We start from the raw sequence: 17,864 nt of genomic DNA on the forward strand, positions 1-17,864 counted from the left end.
TTAACCTACCTTTCGCTTTGTCACAAATGATGGGAAGAAAATAAGGTGGCGGCTAGAACAACAACACTGCTGCTGCCTTATCATTTAATTTGACTATGTTAATTTGTACACGGACTTCTATCCTACTATGTTGTATCATGTATTTTCATGCATAAATTATAAATATATACAAACAGTTAGTCAACTGAATTAAAATGCGTGGCTTTAGGGCAAGCTCGCGCTACTAAGCAGAGATTAAATTAGAATCAGTGCAGAGGCAAAACATATGAATGGCACATTTAGTTTAATTGGTTGTGTATGTATGTCTACATACTTGTGTATACACATTAAATTGCATAGCATTATCCAAACTACATTTGTTTTTAATATATAATCCAATTCCACCTTTAATGTATTCTATCACAAGATGGCGCTATCTACACATTTTGGAGTTTGACCTAGAGAGGAATCTTCCATCAGATTCCTGATAAACCACCAAGTTAGCCTCTCAAGAGATGTTCAAAGTTTCAGAAATCAATTAATCTAGAGTCTTTCATGTAAACTGATATTACTGACAGCCTGTAAGATGGTCACAATCTAATGCAAAAATAAATCAAAATGAATACATAATTCAAAATGAACCATGCCTGCAAGCTAGACCAACTTTTGAGCTGTCTCATCCACACATCTTTATCTTCAGCATACTGAGTGAATGGAAACCAGGATCAAGGACAAACTTTCAACTTTATTATTCAAATGGTTGGTTAATACAGACTCTAGTTCAGGAGGAGCCAGTGAGTTTACATGCATGAACATCCTTTATCTCTGCTATTATACATAGCTGGCTGGCTAGTCTCACATAGCCTGACGATCCACGATCTCCACCAATTTAATATAGGGTCTAGAACATCAGCGAGAACGACCGCAAATGGTTCTTTTCGACTACAAGAAATAAGCAAACAATGCCCTGAAATGTATTACAGGGGTTCTGGATCTGTGTCCATCCATACGCTATGCCTACGGCTCAGTTTCATATAAGGTTCTCAGAACCTAATTTGGGCCCTGCTCAGAAGTTAGTACCAACCCTGAGTTCTGGGAACCTCAGAAGCTATACTGATGTACTCCCCCACTTCAGGGGTGGTTCTGGTTATAACGGAAATAAAAAAGAAACAAAGAATGTCACATAATTTCACAGGTTCTGGAAAGTTTCAGGTTATGGAAGGCTTTGGGTTACTTCGGAGTCAAAAAGAGCCATAATAAAGCTGCTTTGAAAACAAAAATCAAATATTGATTCTGCAATGCCGTTTGCCGTTCTTTTTTCTGAATCGTTTCCACCCAGTTCTTAGTGCATACATTGAATTTAGATGTCACCCAACGTGTCAGTAGGCGGAGATCTCCGATCGTCTGGCTACGCAACACTACGGGCTGGGTAACGCATATGAAAGGTTTTCCTGAAATGTTGTACTAGAGAGAAAATAACCACACATAAAAACAACTTGAACCTTGAACTTCAAAGGTTATATATCTGGGAAATGAAAAAGAAAATAAATCAAATCAAGATCAATAAAATGATAGAAAAACATTCCGTAGTGTGAAACATCTTCATCAACCTCTTGAACCATGAACCTTGAACCATTGAGGTGATTTTATACATTTCTTTAGATTTACAAAAGTGCAAACAAGTCATGTTTCAATATCTTACAAAAAGAATGAAGGGATCCAAATAATAAAACCATGGCATGTGGGATTCACACAGCTGGGATTTGAAGGAGCAACGTACGGTATCAATACTGCTTTCATCTTGTATCGCAGTCAGCCAAGCTAGAAAGGTACAGGATTGAAGAATTATCACGTCGCTGTTGTTGCAAAATAGTGGCATTGATGAAAAGGGGTCGTCAGCAATGAATATTGTAATGAATATGGCAAACACCTTTTTTTGTTGGTCCATCCATAGACCCAGATACATATTTGTTTCTGAATGCGTTAATAGATCTTTGTGTGAATATACAATGTACACTGCTGCGTTATACTTAATTTATACACTGTCATACAACAAGGTATAAATCAGGCTTTAGGCCCCCCTCGCCCCATTCACTTCTCTGTTGAAGGTACTGTAGTTTCATATTATGCTGTTTATCTGTTGAAGATACTGTATTAGTTTCATATCATGGCAATACTGGACCGAACTGAACTTGACTGAACTGAACTTGAACCTTGAACTGTACAGGGGTCAAAGGACCGGGTTTACAGGAAGTAGTCTGGGGTGCGACGAGTGACATGGGGCTCCCCTCTGCGTGGCGCAGGGTCAAACTGCAGGCTGTGAAGAAACAAATAGATTTTGTTCAACAAAATGTTTTCCTATCACTGGAATCATCTCTGCCAAGGTACACAGAAATAAAGGCAAAATACACCATCAAACCCAGACTGTTAATTGTATCTCCATATTTCAAGTTATTCTTATTTATGTTGTCGTAAATTAATGTGCTACTTTGTCGGACAAGAGTGTCAAGAAAAAGTAGTGAAAATAGCCGATCTACAACGCATCGCATTGCAATGTGTTGTGAGCTTGTACATCTGCTACTTTCACCTTTTTTGAAGTGGTTAATTCAGTCTGTTGGTTTTATAAATATTTAACCAATGAAAAGTATTAACAAGAGCTTGCGACTAAATAATAATTACATTGGATCCATTGGAACACAGATTCTTTTTTTTCCTATTTCCTAAAAAGTAACGGTTTTGGACGTACAAGGTTTCCACTATCATTCTTTTATTTACTGCTAACTATTTGGCCATTTTAAAAGGAGACAGTGGCCCAGGTTTATTTGGTCATACTTACAAGGAGTATTTAAGGGTGTCATCTAGTTCCATGATAGCTGCCTGGTTCCCACAGCGGTAGCAGTAGTTTGGAGCGCTGAATATCGTCACCACATTTCTCTCATGACACCAGTTGTAACCCTGAGGGAAGCAGATGCATTATTAATCATGAGAAAAAGCTACTAATATAGTGCAAATCTAGTAGTACAGAAATATTAAAACATGGTCTTGAATTTAGAAATAAGCCAAATGAAACTGTGCAACTAACCGAGTCATTCCTAAAAAGTGCCATACCAGTAGTGTGGTATGTTTAGTCCACTGACTTCAAATCATGGTATACATTTTACTGCTGACCATTTTCCAAAGCTTACAGTGCTTGATTTACAAGAAGTCATTGGGATCCAATCATTTCAGTACAGTACAGTACAAAAATCAACTTGCATACACTTGAATCTTGCTTGATAAATAATGCAACATGCTTGAAATAGACAATCCAACAAAGCTAAATTTCACTGTGAGGCAATTCTTTGTCAGGCTGCATCACAAACGAAATTCAAACTATATTTTCAAATGATCTTTCGGCAACATTGACTCAATCATTCAGGTAAATTTGTTGCCGAACTTTGGGGAAAATGTAAACAAATGTTGTACGATATACAGTATGGCCAAAGCTTGGAACAGACATACTGCTATAGGCTTTTAATTAAGCATACATTTTTAAATCAATCAAAAATCTAATGTCCAATCTTGTACACAATCACAGACTGAGACACACACACAAACATCCTTGAAACTATGTTACCTCCATGACCAGCTGGTGGGCGCGGGACACCAGCGTGAGGCGGTTGGCATGGTTGAAGGTCTCAGAGATGTCCTGGCCAAAGGTGTAGCCGGCACCACGAGGAGAGATGCCCCAACCGCCACGGTCATCTGGATCTGACCACAGCAAGTCACACATAGGACCCTATTGGCAGAGAGCGAAGGAGACAACATTTCAGGTGAACGGACTGATACATATACGTATTTATGACTGCCAATTCGGAGTGCTAGGCTTTCGAATTATGGGTCAATTACAAGGACTCATTTGATCAATGATGACTTATACTCAGCAACATATGTTTCTGGTATTATATTTTGCATAATTGCCATTTATTTGTAGACATTATTTGTAAACTTCACCGTTTCTGACTGGCCTACTCGGGGCCATGCAAGGCGGGAACGATGCAAGTTGGCAACATTTAAGCGCATCGGCACAAACGTGATGCAAAGCTCAACCAGTCAGTCTAGCAGACGGGGTCGCGTTAGCCAATGAAGAGTACCCACACTCCTATAAACAACAACCGTTGGTCCGATCAGCATTGCACACCCCAGGGTCATATGGGACAGACATGGCAAGTTTGAGTCTGTTTGGTGGACGGCTCTCGAGTTATGCCCAGGACACACACAGGTTTGGTGAATTCATTTAGATTAATTAATTGATGTTGATGATTTTTCTTGCTGTGAAGCTCCTTCTAACATGCCCTCTGGAATAGGCGAACATTAGGTGAAAATAACAGGTCTACAAGATCGCAATGCAACACACTGTGAGCTTGTAGATCGGTTATTTTCGGTGAAGAGATTTGGTATAGAAGGAAGAAAGGAAGGGACCAAGTATAGACCTCTGGGACATCCACGTTAACTAACTATAGGGTTTAAGTGGTGAATTACCTCATGTGGAACTTCTTGCAGACGGTCCAGTGCCCTGATGTGATCCAACGTGTCTATGGATGGCGACAGGCCTCCGTGAAGACAGAAGATCTAACATGAGGAGGCAAAAGATTAGAGGTGTCACTATCACATGCACTGCCTCCAAATGGATTTACAAGCAACTCTATACGTCTATATTTCTCTCTCTCTCTCGCTCTCTCAGTCTCTTATTGTATACTGGTGGTTCTCAAAGTATGGTCAACCGGCACCCCCAGGGGGCCCTTGAGGCGGTTCAAGAGGGTCCCCAGCAAAATTGGTTACAGTAATAGGGCATAACCACTTTGACCTAAATTATACTTTGGATATTCAAAAATAGCTGATCTACAAGCTTGCAACACTGAGCTGTAATTTTCCAATAGCAATCATTGCTATAGTGTTCGAGAAAATAGATGTCGGGATATCAATTTGACCCACTCAGGAGAGAGAACTCCACTAAGGCAATTTATCAGCTTAAATTTTATAGTGTTGCAGTTCTAATTCCGTTAACACTCATTTAGGCAAAAAATATCACTCACAGACCCTTTAAGCCATGTGCAAGAAAGGCTGAAATCCAATTAAACAAAATCCCTGCTCCATGCCGAACCAACCCTGAAATAAATTCCTCTCCCTTCCACCCACATTTAAATCTAATATTCATCTCTGCTCTGCTCTCATGAAAACCTCCTAACCCACCTCAAAGGCCCTCTATACCTGCTTTACTACAACTGAAGAGGGATTACAAATAAATATCACGATTATTTCAAACTTTTGCCTTGATTACGATTAATGAGTGATTTAAAAAAAGGTTTGTGAAAATAGCCGATCTACAAGGTCACAACGGGTCACATCACAACGCGTTGTGAGCTTGTAGATTGGCTATTTTCGCAATGTTTGTAAGCCACCATTGTACAACGAAGTATAATAGTGGTTAATCGATTTAGCCGATCCCTCCCAAAAATATACAAGTTTGTTGATATACAAGAAATAAAAAGTATTTAAAAAAAACTGCTTCTCGATTAACCTACAGTATGAGCTAGATTAATAATACAAGCAATTTATACAGCACTTTTCTAAATAGTCGCTTTACAAAACAAATGAAAAAAACTTGTAAATAGCAGCATGTAAAAGGTCAAAAATAAAAATAAAAGAAAAAAAGTAAATTTCCCAGCCCTATTGTAGATCAATAAAGGCCCTGTTCAAGTTCAACAGAACGCTATACCTGCTTTGATCATAGTGCATGCGTGTGAAACTCATGGACGTGAAAAGTGCGCCATCTCACCTGGGAGTCTACCAAGGCAGTGAGGGGGAGGTAGTCGAACAGGTCTGTGAAGTATTTCCATACGTTGGCATTGCCATATTTCCTTAGGCACTCGTCATAGAAGCCGTACACTTGTGTGATCTGTCTACTTTCATGGTTCCCTCGAAGGATTGTGATGCGCTCCCGGTACCGTACCTGAAAAGGAGGCATCAGGGAAAGCAAAGAATTATTAAAAAGCTACCTTTTGTTTTTTTATAATGTGCATGAGTCAGCCATACATATTGTAAGGAACAACAATGGAACATAATTATTGTCAACCTATCCGGAGGAATTGGTCACACTTGCTCTTACCAAAGAAATGTGCTTTACAACAGAATTGTCCTTTAGCGTTAAGTGCAGTATATCAATGTACTTGAGAAATTCTGTTTCAAATGTTGTCTTTACTGTGACCATGAAACCTTGAACAGCAAAGCTGCGAGGAAACTTTTCCAGTTATCAGTAATACCCTTCAAATCTTTAAAATAGTTTCTAATCTAATGACTGCTTTATTCAGGAATCTGGTCTGTTTTGTCACATTCTATCTTCCTTTATGACAGATTGAGAGCAAAAAAAAGAGAAAAAAAACGTAGGGAGCTCAGGTGGCACAGGGTTAAAGAAAATGAATAATAATAAAGCAATAATACAGCGTAGAGCATGTACGTACCTTAAGTGCTACTAGTAAAGAGACTGTTTCCACAGAGTAGTAGCCTCTGTCCACATAGTCCCCCATGAACAGATAGTTTGTGTCTGGTGACTTCCCACCAATCTTGAACAGCTCCATGAGGTCGTGGAACTGGCCGTGAACGTCCCCGCACACCGTCACCGGACATCTCACCTCCTGGACGTTTGATTCCTTGGTCAGAATCTCCTTAGCCTGGTGGTGAAGAAAAAAATAATTGAGAAAAAAAGCATCATTTATCTTGCACAATATTACATGGGATATACTCCAGATAATAATGTGTTTCTTGACCAGTAGGTCAGTCATTGACTTCATTCTTTAGCTTGGCACCAGACCATAGACTCCGCCCACTCACTGAGTGGACTGCCTCGCTTCAGTCAGATAATCAAGCAACATATTCTTAGTTTAGTTCATGCTTACATGAAATGTTATTATTTTTCAGGAAATTAACTCTATTTATGGAGGAGAAAGAAAAACTAAAAACACTAAAATGTAACTAATTGACTGACAATATCTTACTCAACACCACAACAACTGATTAATAGAATCATCTTTCTGTAAGACATGGTCATCATTCAAAATCACGATACGCATCGTATCATGGGTTGTAAGCAATAACCAGCCCTCCATCCCTCTAGCAGACTCTACACAGTGGTGATGATGACTTATGGCTCCCCGGGCCTCCATCACCAACAGTCATCTCTCTCCCATGAAACAAGCCTCTGCTGTGTACATGCCATTTGCTGTAGGCTCCTCGCAATAGCTGGCAAGCTGGCACCAGACTCCCATCTTCCTAGAATGAAGCAGTGTGCTTCTCCATAAACATGGTACCAAGAATAGCACAGCTTCCACTATAGTTGGAGGGAACACTCAAGCCGCTGTTGTTCGCTCATACAATGAACACAGAGCACAGAGCAACTTGTTCTGATGTGGAGGGGGGGGGGGGGGGGTCAGTCAAAAATAGAAGCAGTTGGGTTGTTTTTGTTCTCTACTCTGGTACAAAAAGCTCTTAATTGCATCAGTCATACCGTTTTGGTCCACAGCCCTTACAAGTGCTAGTTTCTCCCGTCTCTCCGCTTTTTTCTCTCAACTTAGCCATTATGCCCTGTCATTGCTGACCCCTACAGTTGGTCATGTGGGAGGTTGTAGATGAGCACCTTTCTCCTTCGTAGGGCTGTCACGATTACAAATTTGAATTATTTTTGGATTATGCAAAATAATTGCGATTATCTCAAATAATTGCGATTAGGCGATTATGTAATAATTGTGACAGGCCTACTACTTCGATAAGTCACCAGGTGCTTCTTTTCACCCGACAGTGGACGAACAAAACACGCTATTCCTCCCAGTTCCTCTCCCCCTGCTTAACGGGCACCCAGCCAACCTGAGGGAGTCACCACAACAGTGACAGAGGTCGTCCTCCCCACCCGGCCAGCAGTAATGATTACTCGGTAAGACATTTTCAGAGTGCAGATATCTTCCCGTTCATTTGATGAGGCAGCATGTTTTCTCAGCTGTGCTTGTTTTCGATTACCAAGTCTCTCCTTATTCCATCAGCATTCTCTGAATAAGTGGAACATCCTATGCAATACACTTTAATTAATCAGCTGTGCAGCACTGCATGTTCATTGGATAGACAGCAGGTCAGTGACTAGACACAAGATAGAAATGGAACAGGGACAGCTTTAAACTGTGTTGACATCAAATCTACAAGTTCACAATACATTGGATGTTGTGAGTTTGTAGATGGGCTCTTTTAACTAAGTAAGTACATGTACTCAAGTAAAATGTTTTGGTATTTGTACTTTACTTCAGCATTTCCAATTTCCAATACTTTTACTTCTACTCCACTACATCTCAAAGGCAAATATTCTACTTTTACTCCACTACAATTATTTGAAAACTTTAGTTAATAGTCACTTTGCAGATATACATTATATTATAAAACATACATTAACCACTTTAGCCCTATTTTATACCTAGGCTATTTGAAAATAGCCGATCTAAAAGCTAACAACGCGTCGCGACTCGACGCGTTGTGAACTTGTAGATCTGCTATTTTCAAACATTTTAGTATATATTGATGCCAATACTTATGTACTTTTACTCAAGTAACATTTTGAACACAGGCCTTTTACTTGTAACAAGTATTTTTATACTGTGGTATATTGGTACTTTTACTTAAGTAAAATATCTGAGTACTTCTTCCACCACTGCTCACAATGCGTCTGTAAATCGGCTTTTTATAAATGTAGTATAAAATAGGGCTCAAGTTGTTTACTCAGAGTGTAAATATGGACATGTGTTGGATTAACACGCCAAGTATTTTTGCAGTGTATGGCACAACAGCCTGTGGCACACACAGTAAAATCCTCAGTGTTCATTTAAAGCTATGGAACCAAATATGGACCCTTAACACCGAGGGGGTTGCTGTACAGTAAGAGGTCTGGGGTTAGCGGCTTAAGGAGCTTTAGACGGTACAAATCCTAAGAGATCTGCACTGAGATTGAACGACAAAGGAACAGTCTGACTGTCTGGCTGCGGGGGTCAAAGATAGAGAGACTGATAGAGGCCAGCCAGTGCTAACCTGTAGGATGAAGAAGAGATGAAGATCACAATCAGGCAGTGCTGACAATTGAAGACAAACAAGTGTGTGTTTTATGTGTGTGTGTGTTTATAAGGCCAACATTAGTTTATACTTCTTCATATGACCGTGTTGCTCATCGTAAGAGGAAGTATAACGTAGGCCAGTGATTCTCAACGAGCCCCATTATGATATGCATCAGGCCACGGAAGACGGAACACATTTGATACTTTTTTTTTTAAATCTCTCGCACCCCGAGCTACACAGTGAAATACCTTTTTTTCCCCAGTTTATTTAACACTGAGAGTGTACAAATAGTTGTAGGTTTAGAGTAGTGTTTGGGGGGGAAAAAAAGTATATTGATCCAAGCCGAAACGCACTCAATTGATTGATCGTTGAAACAAATATTTTGCACGAAAATGCACGTGGCCCACCCACCTGACTCAACACCGCAGCCAAGTGGTCAGATGGGTGGGCCACAAATGCTTTTTCAGATGTTCAAGTTGGCCAGGGCCCTGATCCAGAAAAGGCTGAGAACCACTGATGTAGGCTAAGTTGGGGAGAGAGAGACAAGAACAGAGTGCTGAAGACAGCCTGTCAACCTGACAGCGGCAGATGGGACAGAGAGGGACAGTGTGACACAGCGAGTGTGTGACACAGAATGTCAGTGTTGCACACACACATACTCACACAGCACTGCTGCTGCTGACCTATATATCGCACACACTCCACGTGCCTCTACCACCATGTGACATCAGGCCTTTCAATGACTAGGCGGACTCTGAAGCCATTCAGTCGCTATAAGCAAAAGAGAATATTCTAGATGCGCGTGATCAAAATGGATCTGGGGGGGATTTATTTAGATCCCCCATTAAACTCAAATGGAAATTCAGACTCTGAGAGGAGGAAACAATCATGCATGCAATGCAAGCAAAGTGTTGTAAATGGGACAGGTCAGTCAATCTGACTGACTGTAGCCACAGTGGAAAGTAAACCATTTACAGCATGTTTAAATACAAGGATGCATCCAGTGAATAAATATTGAACTACTCCGTGAACGCATTAACCTTGTGATGTGGGAAATGTGTGACTGCTGGCTAAATGATCATATTTACACTGCGGATATTCTGCTAATGCCATACTCTGGGAATAATGATGAATTAGGTAGTACATTTTAATAAAACGATAGATTTTCATAAATAGCAAAACAATTGCTGATCTACAATCTACAGTACAAGCTCACAACTTGTCAAGATGCAACGTGATTTTAATGCTATTTTTGCATGACACCGTTCCAGGACGAAGCATATAATGAAGCGATTAATCAGACTAATCGATTTAGAATTAATGTTCGCGTTGATACTTTTATATATATTTTAAAAAATCAATTACACCAAAAACAAAAGTGCTTGCCTTCTGGATTATTTGATTAATCTAAAAAAAAATGTCAATAGAATAATCGCTGACAAGATAATATATAGTTTAGATAGCAGCCCTAAAAGAAAGTGGGCACACATAATAATCCCAAGTCAAGGGGCAAATGTGTGAACTTTGCTGATGATGTAGGCTAATGAGTAATTCAGCCATAACGAGTTAACAGGCCAGTGAATGAGACAGAGGTCAACCAGAGTCCTTTAACTGGAACAGGGCAGTCTTACTCCGACTACTTTGTTTTTGTAGCCAACTCTGACTACTCAGAGGAGGTCATGAATTATCCAGGCCAACGGTTACAAAACTTTTTTGTTTGTTTGGGGACACAAATTCACTGAGGGCTAGTTCCCACCGCTTGCAGCCTCAGACTGATTTTGTGGGGTACAGTGTGTAGACTAAACACACAACAATGAGGGTTTGGACTACTAACGTAGCCTACTAACCTACTTTGACCAAAGTCAAGGTGCTTTCCGTTTCCTTTTTAAGGTAGTATAAGTGATATTGTTTTGGTTAAAGCGCTGTTTTGTTAGCAATCATTGCAATAGACAGAGTGTTGTCATTGCAATAGACAGGTGAGTTGCCAATGTCATCCAATCAGAAGAAAGTACCCATTTATCAGCTTCAATTTTATAGTGTTGCAGATGTAATTTTGTCTGCTCATTTGTTTGTGTCATCAGTTCCAATGTCACCTGGTTATCCTGTATCCTGTATGGGTTCTCCCTGATTGGATAACATTGGTATCCTGACCCGAAAATGTATTTTCTGTTTACTAAGAGCTAGAGAGACGAGGAGACGCTACTGATTAATATCAGAATATAAGAGCTATTTAACACTTATTTTAACAAAAGTCTATGACTTACTCCATCTTTAAGTCTACCTTATGTTGTAGGCAACACAACACAGAAGCTAAACTAAAAGTGAACTTGAGTAACCTCCAGTCCAAACCTCCAGTTTCTCATGATTCAGCTGAACTCATTACAGTGCGGGACCCGAGGACGGTGTCTTCCTTCTTTTATGTTTAGTGACTCAGAACCTGGCCTTGGATCTATGCAACCTTACCCTGCCTGCATTGTATGAACACAGTAAATGACATCAGGTTGCAGTGTCTTTATGTAACCACACCTGAATGCTTAACTATTAATATCATAACTTGGAATATGGCCCTCAGCATTGACCTTAGTCTCACCTGTGTAAATGACATCATAATGATCATATAGAGCATTGGTTCCCAACTTTGGGAAGCCCCCCCCCACACACACAGGTTTTTCACGAATAGAAAAAAATATCGATCTAGAAGCTCACAAATCACAACGTGTCGGATAGCAACGTGTTGTGAGCTTCTACATCACTATTTTTGCAATTTTTGAAGTTTGACTGATATCACATTGAGACAAGCATACAGACTGACAGCCGAAAGCAAGACTTTGTGCAATTTGTTTTAATTTATAATCTTGGACTACCTCCAAACATACAAGACCTAACATCCCCCTGTGATCTTTGGCGCCCCAAAATGGGGGCCCGGACCCCAGAATGGGAAACAGCAATATATAGATCATACCCTACAGTAGCAATGCTGTTGAAATAGTGAGTGACTAGTAACTCGTCCATGTGAATGAACTGTAATGGAGCCAGCTAATTAATATGGCTGTTAAGCGGCATCTTCTAGAATGGGACAGAGATCAGGGCTTACATTTAGGCGAGGTGTCTACACTGAATAATTAATTACTTATCCTTTTCTTTGGCTCTTACCTCTTTGACAACTGTTTGGCTACAGACACTGGGCAGAAGAACCAATGCAAGCTGCCAATTTTTAGCATCAAGATTACTTTTTCCGAGAAATGGTGCCTTTATCTTGGATTTGGTTATAATCCCAAATTTGGCTGCTAAATCCTAAAACCTCTTTTGTACGCAAGGTCCCACATCTCTTGTTGCAGCACAGATCCCAGTCCAGCTGTGAATAGAAGGCTGACGGCACAGGTTTACGCAAGTGCCTCCTGCCTTGCCCACCACCAACCAGCCACACCTTCCCTAGGCATGCCTCAGCCTCTGCTGGGAAAAGCTTAGATTACGGGACGTCAGACACCACCGCGCAATCAACAAACCGTTTAGTCAGGGGCAGGGCATCGAGAAGTCAAGTCAGCAGTTTCACCAGCTCCAACAACAACATAATCCTATTGAAATGTTTTAAAAGGTCAAATGTTCCCTCGCAAACTGGGCAAACTTGAGCGTGATTACGTGGGTTCAAACAATTGCCGTCATGACAAAATGAGGCCACTCTTGAAAAAACAAGGTTGGGGTAGTTAACATGTCTGTGTTTTCTCTACACATCAACATTATAGGCCCATTAAATTCCATTTAAGACGACCAAAGGTCATCTTCTTCTTGGAGACAACTGGAGGCTGTTTAAGTTTGACCGCAAACATTACATCACATGATAAACCATGACACACCACTTGAGTTTACTATGGTCAATATGTCAGCATCTCCTAAACCACAAGCTGTTATCAAGGTGGAAAACCTTGAAAAGTGAGCAGTCAGATGTGAGTTAATGCTTAGCTGTGCATGGTCAGGTAGTTTACTTTAATGGTTCTGTTGTATTGCAATGTTATGTGCAACACTTACCCAATATACTGTACTTACAGTAGTTGACTGGGGTTCTACAGCCAGGGTCTTATACTTGGTCCCCTCCTTTTCTCTCCTCTACACCAAAAATAGCCCATCTAGTCTACAACCCACAAACGTGACCTTTTGTGAGCTTGTAGATCTGCTATATTCGCCTCGGTTTCCCCCAGAATAGAGACACTAGGGTTTGTGGTTTTGTGTGGTTAATGAATATGCAGTATTGACCCTAAAATGCATTGAGTTGCCCATAAGTTCGGATTGAGGGTCAAATTGTCAAATTCTTGATGACTTTTTACAACTATTACATTTATTTCCTGTCCTGAGGTTACCAACTTTAGTTTTCTTAACTCAGGCAACATAACTTGGACTACAACAACCACATCTTTAGATGTAACATAGACAATTAATTATTTTTAGAAAAAGGCTAATGTAACAGTTTTTCCTTTCCTCTAGCAGGATGAACTTAATTTCATTTCAACACAGGTTGTCACTGAGATCCAGTAGAAACAAATATATTCACTATCAAAGACTTTGAACATGATTCAGCAACTCATGAATGTGATAAGCATCAAACAAAGTTAAATTTGCCTTACGTTACACAGTCAGATGATGGGTGTGGCACTGAGTTTCATAGTTTCTGTTCACCTACAGTAAAGTACCCAGGAACTGCAGAAGGAAATGAGCCGATAGCTAAATCTGGTACAAATCAAGTAAAAAACGCGTCATCATCTGCTCCAACAAGTTCGTACCACTGGGCATGACTTGGCTGCAAGGCAGCCGTCAACTCAATATATTATTCAACCTCCTCTGAGGAAAATGCTGGAATGTGGAAATGAAAAGGCCGGGTAGGGGATTACACAGCACATCCCAACCCATCCACACCCCCATGCATTCCAAAATGGGATCTCTCTCCATCACTCCATTATGAGTCAGTCTGAGCAACGCTAGCCTCAGTAACAATGCTCAGATCCTGCCTTCAAAACAAACAATGAGCTTGTTGGTGAACTGTGATGCAATTTTAAATCAAACACACACATGTCCTTGGCTATTTTTAATCAGGAGCTGCTGGTTGGTGCGGAGGTGTATTGTATTCCACTGAATACATTGTGTGTTTGGCTAAGAGCAGTACTGTAGGTACAGTGTTTCATGTGAGATCCGACACCAAAAGATGTGTGAACGATTATTATATGTCATTCTCTGCTCTAGTCAACAGCACACAGCGGTGGTGGCTAGTGAGGGAGAGAGAGAGAGAATCAATATAGTATGTGTGACAGCAGTTGTCAACCGAAGTGGACCTGAGCTGACAACAGGAGCACATGGCACGAGCACCATGCCACTGAAAATAGGTATCTGGCAGCATCCACACAGCCACAATGTCTACAGTATGTTCAGTTCAGACTGGCAGCCCAAATCTAGATTTTAGCCTATATAGATTGGAACCAGTTTGGTCTGAACAGCGAAACTGAAAACTGATTTTTGCTTATCACAACATTCCTAGGTAGTTGATTTATACTTTGTCGTTAAGACCCCGTATTACGAGTAAATAAGTTAAGCATTACTCACGCCTATGTGATTATGTCGTTACCGCAAACAATGCAGATAGGTCAACGATGTCTGAAATGAACACACAAATCCGATCTGATCACTTGCAAATAACAGTTTGGACAGTCAGTCCGAAAGATCACATTTTAGAAGCCGTTCAAATGCAACAGTCTTTTTTATTCTTGTTCACAGATTGAAGCCATTCTTCCTCTACCTTTGTTATGACCATAGGGGTCATACACTGTGTGTATTTTCTTGTGTGGTTTTGCCCTGCGTATTGCCTTTCTTCCCTCATTGTGTGTTTGATTGAGTGGTGCTGAGTGGCTGATTCACTACCAGATGGTGCGTGTGGTGACAGTGAATTCATCACTTGACCACTGTTCTGGTGGTTTATTCAATGTTCAGGCTGTCAAGTACAAGGAGATCAAAACACACAGAGATTAATAAGACCACATATCGTCGTATATTATAAGACCTGCGTGATTCCATACATGGATAGTCAATGACAAGGTTGCCTCATACCAACAGCTCCCTCCCTACACAAATGTAAAGATGACTTTCCTTCTTCAAGAACCAATAATCAAGAGGGGTCAATCCATGGTTGAAGAAATCTTGGAGGAGAATGGACGTAAAACTTTGGGGTCGGACTATCAGCCTAGGAAAGAACATGTATGCTGGGATAAACAAACCGCTGGAGAATAGGCCTCCGGTCCTATAACCTTGAGCCAACTGCACACCATAGATGGGTTGGGAGCTACTTTTACGACCCTTTTAGTGCCGAGAGGGAAAGGCTGCACTCATACGTGTGAAAATCAAATGATTAGCATGCAGTAATGACCAACTACTAGACTTTTCAGTCTGCACTTTGAAATGCATTAAAACGCAATGATAATGTCACCTTGACAAAGAACGTAAACAGGAAAATGTGTAATATTTTAGAAATCAATACAATACCATCAGGTAGCTCAACTGAAATCAAAGTGCCTGATGTTCCAATACTGGTGCACCACACTCAAATAGAACAGGCTATAGGCTACTTTTGCTTGTCGCCATCACATAATACATGACACTAGACTAGATGCATCACCACTGATATTTAAGCCTACATGCACTCATTCCGAGCTCAGGTTCAGTAGCCTGTGTAAGGGACAGCTAGGGGTCTTTAGGAGAGGCTGGGTTTCCAGTAAATCTTGATGTTATTTATGTCTGACGCTTTCCATTTGCAATCAGCGTAGCAGGACAGAAAGAGCCTTGTCTTTTACTTGTGTGGTCATCATTGGTTGGTGGCCGAGGCATAGAGGAATGAGGAAGGACAAAAACAGGCAAATAATAACCTTTTATCACATTGATTTAAATTTGTTAAGCACCCACACAACATTATGTATTACTCCAAGATTCACTTATACCCCCCAATTGTGTATGCAATAGAATAGACCAGTGGTTCTCAACCTTTTCAGGCCGTGACCCCCCAAAATAATCATATTGACCTGGGGACCCGCCATTTTGTTTGTTTGTTCCACAGATAAATATTGTGAAAATAGCCGATCTACAAGCTCAAAACGCCTTGCGTTGCGAGGCATTGTGAGCTTGTAGATAGTCTATTTTCAAAATGTTTGCCTCTTTCTTATATAACTTGACAATTTGGCCAATGTTTTGTAGTATAGTTTGTTGATTACTTTTGGTGCAGTAATGGTCTTTTTTTTGTTAGGTATTAAAAGGTCTTAAAAGTCCTTAAATTGTGACTTCACTATCATCTTGGGACCCCCCCACAATCATGTCCCCACCCACAGGTTGAGAACCACTGCAATAGACCCCCCATTTAATAAGACTTTATTTATTTAACTAATTTCTGGGACCTTTTTAGACATGTAGTTTTGTATTGTCTGAATGTCTGTAGTCTCTCAGTGAAACTCTGATCAAAATAGTAAATTATTGTACCTTCTCTCTCTCTAGTTGTATTCACTTGAAGATCAACTATAAATCATTTAGCTGCGGAGTGGGGAGGAGGGCCCCCTGCAACCCCCCAAGGACCCCACGCTGAGAACCCCTGACTTACAATGTTGTCTTTTAATGTCAACGATGAATGAGATGTTACAGGTCAGCATGAAGTGCTCATAAAACGTGGAATGTGGGTGGCATGGATTATTATTAGTAGCCTACAGTGGTGTAAAGTAACTAAGTACATTTACTCAAGTACTGTACCTAAGTACAATGTTGATACTTTACTTAGGTATTTCCAATTTTCAGTACTTTTGTTTTACTTGTACTCCACTACATCTCATAAGGCAAATATTGTACTTTACCGCACTTCAATTATTTGAAAACTTTAGTTAATAGTTACTTTGTAGATTTTGTTTATTATTACAAAACATACATTTAGGCCATTTAAAAATAGTATATAATAATATATTTCTACATTGCAGTATTGATACTTTTACTTAAGTAAAAAATGTGAGTACTTTATCCACCACTGGTAGCCACTGTAGCCTACAGCTCTGTAACTATAACTGTCTTTACTTCACATAGTAAGTTGCATCATTTGAATATTGCCAGTCAACTATTTCCAGGAAATCGTTACACAAAACGTTGCTTCAAGAAGACGAATATGGTCAGAGACAAACTATGAAATGTAACGTTACACTATAGACGCCATTTTAAGAATGTCTGGAAGGCTGGAGAGAGAGAGAGAGAAGACTCAGGGGAGACATCACAAGAAGACACATTTTGACATAACTTGATCATCTTGACGATAATAATGGAACAATAAACTCACCTTCTCACAGAGGGTTTTGACCTGGTTCTCTGACAACTGCTTGCATTCGTTCAGTTGTTCGATCCACACGTCGATCTCTTTCGTGAACAGTTTCTCGTCCATTTCTGTAGTGTGTGTGTGTGTGTGTGTGTGTGTGTGTGTGTGTGTGTGTTTATGATATTCGGATTGCTGCTTATTAGTTCAGCCGCACACACTCAAGTGTGGACTCGTACAATCGAATCGATTAATCGAATATCGTCGTATTTAACCCGTATGTATGTATGTATGTATGTATGTATATAATGAATGTATGAATGTCCCCCAACAACACGTCTCTCTCTCTACTAACAGACACGCGTGCTCTCCACCTGCCAGATCAGATTGGACTGAACAGTATGAAACTGTGACGAGGGGGGGGTAGGGGGACAAGACGTCAGTG

At 40.3% G+C, this 17,864-nt stretch overlaps 1 protein-coding gene across 1 annotated transcript; it reads right to left on the minus strand.

Moving 5' to 3' along the window:
- Positions 1-704: 704 nt before the first annotated feature.
- Positions 705-17,804, minus strand: ppp2cab (protein phosphatase 2 catalytic subunit alpha b). Its single transcript, XM_084073271.1, has 7 exons — positions 17,447-17,804; positions 6,480-6,689; positions 5,798-5,971; positions 4,501-4,590; positions 3,596-3,757; positions 2,816-2,934; positions 705-2,296 (listed from the first exon to the last, which is right to left on the minus strand). Exons 1-7 carry the CDS (start codon positions 17,546-17,548, stop codon positions 2,224-2,226), a joined length of 930 nt encoding a protein of 309 aa, XP_083929397.1. The 5' UTR covers positions 17,549-17,804; the 3' UTR covers positions 705-2,223.
- Positions 17,805-17,864: the final 60 nt, after the last annotated feature.

The sequence above is a fragment of the Gymnoscopelus microlampas genome, assembly GCF_963454915.1.
Source record: "Gymnoscopelus microlampas genome assembly, chromosome: 12".
Taxonomy (NCBI): domain Eukaryota; kingdom Metazoa; phylum Chordata; class Actinopteri; order Myctophiformes; family Myctophidae; genus Gymnoscopelus; species Gymnoscopelus microlampas.